General features: G+C 42.9%; 1 protein-coding gene across 3 annotated transcripts in view; it reads left to right on the top strand.

Annotated features, from left to right (window-relative positions):
* The window catches only part of ERI3 (ERI1 exoribonuclease family member 3), a 395,911-nt gene that overhangs the window by 60,428 nt on the left and 323,124 nt on the right, over positions 1–12,359 (top strand). For all 3 annotated transcript variants that reach the window (XM_029617885.1, XM_029617884.1, XM_029617883.1), the window contains exon 3: positions 10,825–10,941. In XM_029617885.1, the coding sequence (XP_029473745.1) occupies positions 10,825–10,941 (117 nt within the window). The remainder of the gene's footprint in view (positions 1–10,824; positions 10,942–12,359) is intronic.

Raw genomic sequence — 12,359 nt, 5'->3', positions numbered from 1 at the left:
ATATAAATAGGCTGGAACTGTAGGCCATCAGATTGACCTTCAAGGCCTTCCTCCCCCTAATGAAAAACAGGCCAATCACATTTCTCTCAGACAATGCCATGGCGGTAGCCTATATAAACCGTCATGGGCACTCACAACCAGTCACTAGCTTGCAAGACCACAGCGATAGGCGCTTGGGCAAAACAGAATCTGGAAAGCCTGACAGCGACTCACATTGCGGGCATATGCAATACCCAGGCAGACTTCCTGAACAGGAATGAGCTGGACCATGGAGAATGGGAACTGAGCCAAGAAGCCTTCTTTAGAATTGTGAGCAAATTGGGACAGCCAATGATGGATCTGATGGCATCCCGACACAAGACGAAAACAAAGCACTTCTTCAGCTGAAGCAGAGAACCAGGCTCCAGCGGAATAGACACCCTGCTTGTGCCCTGGCCAATTAGAGGCTGCTTGTACGTTTTCCCACCATGACTGTTAATAGGGAAAATACTAGAGAAAATAGAGAATCAAGACTCCTGACTATCTTAATAGCCCCAGACTGGCCGAGAGCATGGTACGTGGATCCTCCCTGCGCCTTCTGGAGGGGAGGGGCCTTCTTCGCCATGGCCTCTTACTCCTAGAAGACCCAGCTCCATTCTGTCTTACTGCATGGCCCTTGTAAGGGCACGCCTGAGCAGTAAAAGGGTTTTCCCTTTAGATCATTTCCACAATGCTCAAGGCTTGGAAGTTGTCAACATTCTTGACTTATATCCAATGAGGTGCATGTTTGAGATTTTCTGTCATGAAGACAGGACATCCCCGTGCAGGGCAGAAGTTGCTCACAAGGGCTAGATAAAGGCCTATCACTTAGCTCTCAGAGGGTGTAGATGGCAACCATCTCAGCATTTAGGGACCCAGTCAAGGGCCACTGCATAACAATGCAGCCAGACTGGTGCGTTTCTTCAAAGGGGTAAAGCATCTCAAACTGCCTTTCCACCCCCTGGTCCCTCCATGGGACCATAACCTGGTACTCAAGGCCTTGACGGGTCCTCCCTTTGAGCCATTGAGACAGGCATCACTCAAGGATCTCTCTCTTAAATCGGTCTTCTTGGTGGCCGTTTGCTCAGCCAAACGAATCTCTGAGGTATAGGTCCTCCCTTGCAGAGACCCGTAAGTTTTTTCCAAGGGGGCTGTGACCTTCTGTCCATTCCCCTCCTTTTTACCCAAAGTTCGGTTGTCTTTTCACCTCAATCAGACAATTAACTTTTCGATCTTCAGATAGGGCAAATCAAACAAAGGGGAGATGGAGCCACATTATCTGGACATCAAGATCACAAACCAGTTCAGAAAATCTGACATTGTTTGTGTTGTTTGGTGGCCCATGTAAAGGGGAAGCAGCCTCTAAAGCACCCCTGACCAGATGGATTAAAGAGGCAATAAGTACCATCAGGCTTCAGACACACCTCACTAGGATCCAGGCAGCATCATGGTCATAGATATCAAGGGTGGCCCTGGAGGAGATCTGCAGGGCGGCCACCTGGGCCTCTCTGCACTCCTTCACCAAACATTATAGAGTAGACGTCCGGGCTAATTCAGATGCTTCCTTTGGAGCAAAGGCACTTGATCCCGAACTCGCATCCTCCCGCCCCAGGGAATAATAGCTTTTGTATATCCCTATTTGAGGACTGGTCTAGCAGGGGGATAAGTAATGCAAAATTATTCTTACCTGATTAATTTGCTTTTCTTGACACCTGCTAGACCAGTCCGGTTCTCGCCTGATGTGAGCAATTAAAAAGAAAAAGCAGGAACGCAAGAGGAGAGGAAGGAGGTCTTCCTACCCTATGATGCCCCCATCTCATTCCTATGTCCCATCCCAGGAGGCTGGCAGAAATGTAGCTCCTACTGACAGTTGGGAGCAAATATATCTTCCACCTTTTCTTTTGTCTTTCTGTTTCTTTTTTTAAGCTCTCAGCTCCTACAGGAAAGTAGGGACATGTTCACGATTGTTATTTTTGTTTGTTGACCTGCTATCTAGCTGGGCCTATGTTGCTCTTGGCATGGAGGAAACCAGAATGACCACTACTATAACCTAGATTTATGGGTCAGGATACCTTAGCCCCAGGGAGTTGAATGCATCCTCCAGGGGCAATGCTCAGATTTGTTAAATACTTAAGAATTCAAAATAATTTTAACCAAGAGGTAGGGCATTTCGGCTAAAGATCAGTTTTGGCAGAAGTCTACTGGGGACTGCCTGCAGCCCGCCACCCTTATAGGGGAAGTGACATCACAACAAACAGCGTGGAGGCGCGTTCTCTGTCTACGCCAGCTGTGGAAGAGGAAATCCCTATTGTGAGGACGAGGAAAGCAAATTATCAGATAAAAATTTTGCATTTATTTTATACTGCTGCCTATTCTTGCATTTAATTTTTACTCCAGCACTTTAAGATATAAATAAAATAAAATAATAGTTTTGATTTTTATATATATTACTGTATTTACTAGGTTATTGATATTAACTTGCTCTATTGGTTTTATCTTGTTGGCCTCATAAAATACAAGTACTCTTATTGTTTGTGTGTTATATTATTACCTTGTTTTGTTAGATTTGCTTTAGCTATTGACTATTGTACATCGCTATGTTTTACAAATGTAATAAGAGGTAGTAAACTAAACATAACCTGTGGGATTTCCTGCCCTGTTTGTCTATGTGACATTTTGCTGCATGGCCTGGCCCAAAAAAAATAGCACAATAGTGACATCAGATATTAGACAGAAACTTTTACAGCAAAGATGGTGTCTGCTCGGAGAATGACAGCGTAGAAAATAATAATAAGACCTTATGAAGACCTACCCCTGAGGAAGGGAAGAAGAATTCCTGAAACGTGGCCAGTGTTAGGTTTGCTCTGATTTGTTTAGTGACTCTCTTTATTAAGGTTGTGTGTGTAACGTTTTCTCCATTTTCATAGAAGACCTCAGATGTATATAATAAAGGATTCATGTAAAAAGACATCTGATTTGCAGAAAAAAAACATATGCTGAATATAGAAATAATGTTTAAATTGCATTATATTCAAAATTTAACAAAAAACCAATTGGGTTAGTAGGAAAGGGGTTGTGATGATATCTAATACTGTCTAATGGGTAGATAATTGACTATGAACATATCCCCTCCACCACCTTAAAAAAATAGTGTATAACATTTTGTGAAGTTGGTTCATCGTGTGTTTTTGAAATGTCTAAGTGATTTTTGATCTTGTGAGAATTTTACTTAGGTGGTGACTTTTTTCTTAGCATCGACACTGAAGTGTAGTTCTCTTTTTTTTTTTTTTTTTTTTTGTGAAAACTGGCATGTGAGGAAGTGTTCACAAAATTTAAAATGAATGAGCTGCTTTGCATTGCAGCACTTCATTAATTTAGAATTGAAATATGCTTTCATGCATAGCGGTCTACATGCAACTGTATTCTGTTGCAAATGAGAAATTTGACAAAAGCTTTTGCAAACGGGGCTGTAAGTTTGGAATTTCGGGTTGTCATGAGTCGGAAGTGTCTCTAATTTAGTGCATTGGCCTGAATGTTAGCTCTTTGAGGTTGGAACATACCTGGTGGTGTTCCCTTCCCTTCGGCTGTGATTTTTATGTTCCCCAGCCTTTGGGTGCTGGCATGATACTGTGCACTGCTTTCTAGCACTGCGGACAGCACCTACCGGGCTGCTCTTTGCTTGTCTGTAATAATGACAAGTGCAAGCTTTCCAAGCCATTCCTGAAATCTAGGGCTGCTGGTTTAGTTGGAGTAAAAGCCACATTTACCAAGGCTTTTTTTTTTCTCTCATTCTGTGTCTATGGAGGGAAGCGGAACAAAGTCTGGGGCCGGTGACCACGCCTCGGACAACAGATTCAAGGTGGGAGGAGAGCAGCAATATTGCTGTTAGCATACGACTCCAGTTGGATAAACTGAGACACAGGGTGATAAAATGAGCTTCCCAGGGTGACGCAGAGAGTTGGGGGCAGAGCTGGGATTAGAACTGAAGCTCAGGAGGATGAAGTGATTTGTCCAGAGTCGTGCAGAATCGGTGGCAGAGGTGACTCTTGAATACATGTCACTGGATGTCCTGCTCCCCATAACTAACCCGGAGTGCAGGCTGCCACACAGAGCCCCCAGTCCTGGTACCCCAACATAGTGGCTGCTTTTAGCCTGATTATCCCTTTCTCTCATTCTTCCAGATGTTTACAGGCACTTTTTTGTTGTTGTTGGTTGTTAAACTAATTCCTTTCATGCTGTAAAAAATTTATGAATGCGCTAATAAAAATGTCAGTGAAGTAAAAATGTTAGCATTTGCTCTGCTTTGATTAAATTTTGCAAACTGTTTTTGAATATTAAAGAGCACTAGTTTTTTTTGTATAAATGATTAGAGAGGCATAGAGTGTGATATCATTCACTGGATTTATTTGCATACTCTGAAAAGGGGGAGGGCAGAGCCCTCTTGGTATCGTGCATCTCTATTAACCAGCCCTGAGAATTTAATCTTTCTGAGACATGCAGAAATGTTCCATTGTCTTGTATGGACGTTCTGTGCAAACTCAAGAGACATAAAAGAACTCAACAGAGGGACAAATCTACAGTGATAATCGCATCTCTTCCCAACGCTCTCTGATACATAGTTCAGCTTTGGACTCATGTATTTTGTTGGGAAGATAAGCACACAAAATTAAGAGCTATTAGACTGCCTTTGCGTGACTGCTGTGTGCATGCCAGCTCGTTTTGTTTTACTGCTGCTGTAGAGAGAGAATGGAACGTGAAGCTCGTGATGTGCTTGAATGGTCTTGAAATTCTGGATTCAGAAGGACCATATCCTAGGCTCAGAATTTTTTTTGTTTTCACTGTACAGTGCCATGAACATGCGAGCTGGAGTCGCCCCAGGCACTTCATGTTATCTCTGTCCACCACTTAAAAGGAACAGGAGCTGTGAGCAGGTTAACAAGCCCTTCAGTTGCACAAGAATGAGAATCTCCTTGTGTCGGCTGAAGCCCTTTAAAACCTCTGTATGCAGCCTGTGGGGCTGAAAGGTTTTCCTGGAGGCTCACTCACGTCAACACAACCTTCTTCTGAGATTTACCAGTGGGGCAATGATCATCTCTTTATCATGGTTACGACTGCTTTGTACCCTTCCCAATGCACTCTGCAGAACTGTATTTATCTGACCCCTGGGAGAACTTGCAAACAAGCGAGGGTAATCATCCTTTGGCTGTCTGACAGGCCAATACAGTAAAGTTCGCGGGAGAGCGGGTGAGCGCACAGGCCAGTGTCCTGTGCGCGCGATACAGTAAAACAAAATATTTAAATTAGGGCCCGTGGTAAAAAGAGGCGCTAGGGACACTAGCGCGTCCCGAGCGCCTTTTTTTGGACAGGAGTGGCGGCTGTCAGCGGGTTTGAAAGCCGACGCTCAATTTTGCCGGCGTCGGTTCTCGAGCCCGCTGACAGCCGCGTCCAAACGCGGGTTAACAGCGCGCTCCGTTGGCGCGCACTGTACTGTATCGGCCTGTGAGTGCTGCTATCTCCTTCCCTGAGGCCTTGCTTTAGCTGTTTGTGCTACATTCATAATGTGGGTGTCTCTGGGTGGAGCTCTGCCTCCCTTGAAGGCTCTTTTCAGCTGTTTGTACTGTATTCTTACTTTGGTTGTGTCCGGGTGCTGTTGTCAACTGCTCTGGGGCCTCTCCTCAGCTGTTCCTGCTGTATTAGTACCGTGGATATGTATTAGGGTGAGGCTGTCTCCTTTCCTGAGGGTTTCTTTAACTGATTGTGCTGCGTTCATTATGTGGGGGTCTCAGGATGTTGTCGTCTCCTCCTCAGAGGTCTCTCTTCAGCTGTTTATGCTGTATGCTTACTGTATAGGATCTCAAGGGGCTACTGTCTCTCTGTGAGGTCTTTCCAGCTGTCCCTCCTGTGTTCATCCTCCTCATACTTGTTCCTCTAGGGTTGTCTTGTTTCTAGTAGGTGGATGTTAGCCAGGGTTTGTGGTGATAAACTCTCCAGTGCATGTTAATTACCGTTTGTCCTATAATGAAGGGAGTGGTTACAGGAGGAACAGTAAGAACAGTGAGGGAAATGCTGCTGTTTTTGTTGGTGTGACCTGGACTGCTTTAAAAAAAAAAAAAGAAAGATGTGGTCTGGCTCTGCTGTGTTTAAAGAGTTGTGTTAGATTCCTGGGCTGGCAGAGGGGGAGAGTCTTGGCCATTGCACGCAGCTGCAACCTATTGGTTGGATCTAAGGTACAATTGTACCATGACCCAGAGGGAGCTGTGGTCTGTGGCTTCAAGGCAAGGAGCATCACTGCAGTGCCTGGGCTGGAGAAGGCTATAAAAGGAGGGGAAATCCCCAGCTAGATCCCAGCCCTGCTTCTAAACTAATCAAAGAGATTGCAAAAAGAGGAAGACAGGTGACAACAGCTAGAAAAGCTAAAAGAAGCTGGGAAAATAGTCATAAGTACATAAGACTTGCCATACTGAGTCAGACTAAAGGTCCATCAAGCCCAGTATCCTGTTTCCAACAGTGGCCAAGCCAGGTCACAAGTACCTGGCAGGATCCCAAGGGGTAGAAAGATTCCAAGCTGCTTATCCCAAGAATAAGCCGTGGATTTCTGCAACTCCACCTTAATAATGGTTAATGGACTTTTCCTCCAGGAACTTGTCCAAACCTTTTTTAAATGCAGCTATACTAATAGCTTTCACCACATCCTCTGGCAGTGAATTCCAGAGCTTAATTATGCATTGAGTAAAAAATATTGTCTCTTATTAGTTTGAAGTGTATCACTTCATTGTGTGTCCCTTAGTCTTTGTACTCTTTTTGAAAGCATAAACAACTGATTTAATGTTTACTCGTTCCATTCCATTCATTATTTTATAGACCTCTATCATATCTCCCCTCATCATCTCTTCTCCAAGCTGAAGAGTCCTAACCTCTTTAGCCTTTCCTCATAGGGGAATCGTTCCATCCTCTCTCTGATTTTGGTCACCCTTCTCTGTACCTTTTCTAATTCTGCTGTATCTTTCTTGAGATGCAGTGACCAGAACTGCACACAATACTAAAGATGAGGTCGCACCATGGAGCGATACAGAGGCATTATGATATTCTCTGTGTTATTCTCCATTCCTTTCCTAATAATCCCCAGCATTCTATTTGCCTTCTTGGCTGCTGCTGTACACTAAGCAGAAGATTGCAAGGTATTTTCAACGATGACGCCTAGATTATTTTCCTGAATGGTCACTCCTAATGTGGAACCTTGCACTTTGTAGCTATAATTTGGGTTACGCTTCCCTAAGTGCATCACTTTGCACTTGTCCACATTAAATTTCATTTGCCATTTGTATGCCCAGTCTCCCAGTTTTGCAATGTCCTCTTGTAGTTTCTAACAATCCTCTTGTTCTTTAACAACTTTGAATAATTTTGTGCCATCGGCAAATTTGAGCACCTCGCTCATAATTTCCATTTCCAGGTCGGTTATAAATATATTAAAAAGCAGTTGTCCCAGAACAGATCCCTGGGGCCTCCACTATTCACCTTTCTCCATTGGGAAAATTTACCATTTAGCCCTACTCTCTGTTTTCTATCTTTTAAACAGTTGACAATCCATAATAGGACACTGCCCCCTATCCCATGACTTTCTAATTTCCTAAGAAGTCACTTATGAGGGACTTTGTCAAAAGCTTTCTGGAAATTCAAATACACTACATGAAATGGCTCACCTTTATCCACATTTTTATTAAGTTCCTCAAAAGAAAAAGTAGCAAATTGGTGAGAGAAGATTTACCTTGGCTAAATCCAGGATGGCCATTCCATGTTGGTCAGAAATGCAAAGATGCAAATGGAAAAAAAATAGTAAGTTTGGTAAAATCCTGTGGACAAGACTTTTTTTTTTAGATATGTTAATGATAGAAGAAAGTGCAAAAGTGGCATCGTGAGACTCTGAGGTGAAAGAAGGGGAAAGAAAAAAATTGTTTAACAAATATTTCTGTTCTGTGTTCACTGTGGAACGGCCTGGAGCAGGACCACATAAAACAAACATAAATAAGATTGGAAGTGGGGTAAACAATTGGTTTTCAGAAAAGTGTGTTTTGTGAAGTTGCTAACCAAACTTAAAGTAGATAGACGATAGGGCCAGATGGGGTGCATCCAAGAGTTTTAAAAGAGAAGTTGTGGCTAACGTTTTCGGTGCTTCTTTAGAGTCTGGAGTAGTTCTGGATGACTGGAGACAGGCAGATGTGTTTCTGTTCATAAAAGCGAAAGATAAGAGGATACTGGGAGCTACATACTGGTTTGTCAAACCTCTGTGGTGAGCAATTAATGGAATCGCTGCTAAAACAGAGGATAGTGGTGTTCTGGACTCCAATGGATTACAAGATCTGAGGCAGCATGGCTTTACCAGAGGTCAGACGAACCTGATCAATGATTGAATGACTAGAGAGTTGGATCAAGGGAGAGCACCAGATGTAGTGTATTTGGAGCTCAATAAGGCTTTTAACACAATTCTGTATGGGTGACCTTTAAATTGAGTCCCTTGGTATAGAACCTAAAGTGACTGACTGACTGACTGACTGACTAGGTTAAAAACTGATTGAGTGGGAGGCGAAAATGTAGAATGACGTTTTTCTGGGTGACATTTTAGAAGAATTATCTGGAAATGTTTCATTTTGCTGATATTAAAATTTGCAACAAGGTAGAAAGTCAGGAAGGTGTGTAAAACATGAGATGGGATCTAGCAAAGCTCAAGGAATGGTCTAGAATCTGGCAGCTAAGATTTAATGCTAAAAAATGCAGAGCTATGCATTTAGGATGCAAAAACCCACCAGAGAAGTATAGTACAGGGGGTAAAGTAATTTCTGCTAAACATGAAAGAAAAGTGGGATCTGAGGGTGATCGGATCTGATGAGCTTAAGGTGGCCAAACAGGTTGGTAAGGCAATGGCAGAAGCCAGATAGATACTTGTGTGCCCAGGGAAAAGAATGGACAGCTGAAAAAAAAAAGAGGTGATACTGCCCCTGATGAGACCTCATTTAGAATACTGTGAATAGTTCTGGAGACCAATTCTTCAAAAGGGATATAAACCGGTTTGAGTCAGTCCAGATGGTGGCTACTAAAATGATCAGTGGTCTTCATTCTAAAGCATATGGGTTTAGACTTAAAGACCTAAACATGGATACCCTAGAGGAAAGGTGAGTTAGGGGAGATAGGATAGAGACATTCAGATATCTCCAAGGTTTTCATGCACAGGAGGTGAGCCTCTTTCAATGGAAAGGAGCTTCTAGAAAGAGGGTTTATTTTATTTATTTATTTAGACATTTTTATATACCGCCTATACAGAAAATTGGTATGAGGGTGAGATGAGGTAGATTGAGGAGTAATCTTAGTAAATATTTCTTTACAGAGAGAGTAGTGGATGTATGGAACGGCCTCCCAGGGTAGAATCTGAATTCAAGAAAACATAGAATAAGCACACAGAATTCTCTGAAGGAGGGTAGGGATTGTAAACCTGAGTAGTTGGTGTGGATATGCAGACTGATTAGGCCATAATGGTCTCTTTTTTTGCCATTATGTTTCTAATATTGATGATAAGTTCTGGCTGAGATGAGCTTGGTTTCTACTGCTGCTGGATCAGAAGGTGGAAGAAGCTACTAGAACTTTCAGATGTCATAAGACAAGGCCCCTGACTTCATATCAATCACCAGCTTATGGAACTGACAACCTCACTGAAAGGAACATTTTGAACACCTTAAGAGGATTCATTATGATCACTCCTAGATCCTGGATCTCAAACAGGTAGATAAGGCAACGACACAAGCCAGAAGGATGCTTAGGTGCATAGGGAGAGGAGGAGTAGTCAGCCAGAAAAAATTCTGGAGACCCCATCTTCAGGGTTGGTGTGGATGGGCAGACTGCTTAGGCCTTATGCTTTTTTTTTCCTGCCATCTTGTTTCTGTGTTTCTATAGAAACCAAACAGAGACTGCCCAAGGAACAGCTTCTAAAATGGTCAGTAATGTTCATCCTAAAGCAAACAGGGACAGAGTTAAATCTCTAAATATGTACACCCTGCGGGAAAGGAGGGAAAAGGGAGATATACAAGAGACATTTAAATACCTCCAAGGAATAAATGTACAGGAGGCGAGCTGCTTTCAATGGAACGAGGAGGGCAAAAGAGGTTAGACTCAGGACTAATCTAAAGAAATATTTCTTTACAGAAAGTGTGGTGGATGTATGGAGCAGCCTGTCGGTGAATATGGTGGTGCTTGTGTTCAGATTTACTTGGGGAAAAGAAGTTTTCTACCAACCAAGCCTCTTGTGATGTCTGGAGGCAAACTTGCTGTGTGTGCAGGCACAGCGGGACTTCAGTTATCCAGTTATGGATTATTGTTTTGTTTCAGGGCCCGGAATTAGGTCCAAATATCAATGCACTGAAGGTTCGTGTGGCTGCGGTGTCGAAGATGCTTTTGCTGACTCAGTTGTTGCTTCTAACTTGAGTTGAATGAAATGTTGATTACTGCCAGTAAATCTCTATAGTTTGGGAGTCACGTGGCCACTTATTGACGAAAACAGGCCACTGGATTAATTTTGGGGGGTGGCTCGAGTGCTTTCCTCTCCCATACCTGAAGTAAATCAAATTTGTCAGCTTTAGGGCTTAATAAACTCCAGTTATGGGCTCTCCCACATTACCATGCGGATGTGGCTGTGCTGGGAACCCTGGTGAGACCACTGAGAACATAATGATCTCATGAATGTTTGGCTGAAAACATGAGTGCAGTGATTTGCTTCTGAGTGATGTTAATATTGTATTTGCTTTGTTTTTGTAATTTTAGGAGATAATTGAATTTCCCATCCTGAAGTTAAATGGCAGGACGATGGAGATAGAATCGACCTTCCATACGTATGTGCAGCCTGTGGTACACCCCCAGCTCACCCCCTTCTGCACAGAGGTAACGCAAGAGCAGAGTGTGGTGCCCAGAAGCACTGCAGCATCAGCTAAAGGCCATGCAATAGGAGTATTGGTTAAAGCAAGACTTGTCTTTATATAGTTAAATGTACAGTGCTACATAAGATTATGCTATCCTGGGTCAGACTGTTTCCAACAGTGGCTAATCCAAGTCACAATCGCCTGGCAAGTACCCACACATTAAATAGATCCCATGCTATTAATGCCAGCCAGCAACAAGCAGTGGCTATTCCTTATTGATTAAGAGCAGTTTATGGACTTCTCTGGGAACTTATCCAAAACCTTTTTAAACCCAGCTACTCTAACTGCATTAACCACATCTTCTGGCAATGAATTCTAGAGCTTAATTGAGTGAGAGAGAACTTTCTCTGATTAGTTTTAAATGTGCTACTTGCTAACTTCATGGAGTCCCCTAGTCCTTGTATTATCCGAAAGAATAAATAACAGATTCACATTTACCCTTTCTAGATCTCTCATGATTTTGTAGACCTCTATCATATCCCCCCTCAGCTGTCTCTTCTCCAAGCGGAACAGCCCTAACCTCTTCAGCCTTTCCTCATAGGGGAGCTGTTCCATCCCCTTTATCATTTTGGTTGCCCTTCTCTGTACCTTCTCCATCGCAACTATATCCTTTTTGAGATGCGGCGACCAGAATTGCACACCGTATTCAAGATGTGGTCTCGCCATGGAGTGATACAGAAGCATGACCTCCTCCAATTTATTTTTCATTCCCTTCCTAATAATTCCTAACATTCTGTTTGCTTTTTTGACTGCTGCAGCACACTGAGCCAATGATTTTAAAGTAAGAACATAAGAAATTGCCATACTGGGTCAGACCAAGGGTCCATCAAGCCCAGCATCATGTTTCCAACAGAGGCCAAACCAGGCCACAAGAACCTGGCAATTACCCAAACACTAAGAAGATCCCATGCTACTGATGCAATTAATAGCAGTGGCTATTCCCTAAGTAAAATTGATTAATAGCCCTTAATGGACTTCTCCTCCAAGAGCTTATCCAAACCTTTTTTGAACCCAGCTACACTAACTGCACTAACCACATCCTCTGGCACTATGATGCCCAGATCTTTTTCCTGGGTGATAGCTCCTAATATAGAACCTAACATTGTGTAACCATGGCATGGGTTATTTTTCCCTATATGCATCACCTTGCACTTATCCACATTAAACTTCATCTGCCATTTGGATGCCTAATTTTCCAATCTCACAAGGTCCTCTTGCAATTTAACTACTCTGAATAATTTTGTTTCCTCTGCAAATGTGATCACCTCACTCATCGTACCTCTTTCCAGATCATTTATAAATATATTAAAAAGCACCGGTCAAGTACAGATCCCTGAGGCACTCCACTGTTTACCCTTTTCCACTGAGAAAATTGACCAT

Source organism: Rhinatrema bivittatum, chromosome 10 (genome assembly GCF_901001135.1).
Source record: "Rhinatrema bivittatum chromosome 10, aRhiBiv1.1, whole genome shotgun sequence".
Classification (NCBI taxonomy): Eukaryota; Metazoa; Chordata; class Amphibia; order Gymnophiona; family Rhinatrematidae; genus Rhinatrema; species Rhinatrema bivittatum.
Note: the sequence above shows the minus strand (reverse complement) of the source record. Positions and strands in the feature narration are given on the sequence as shown.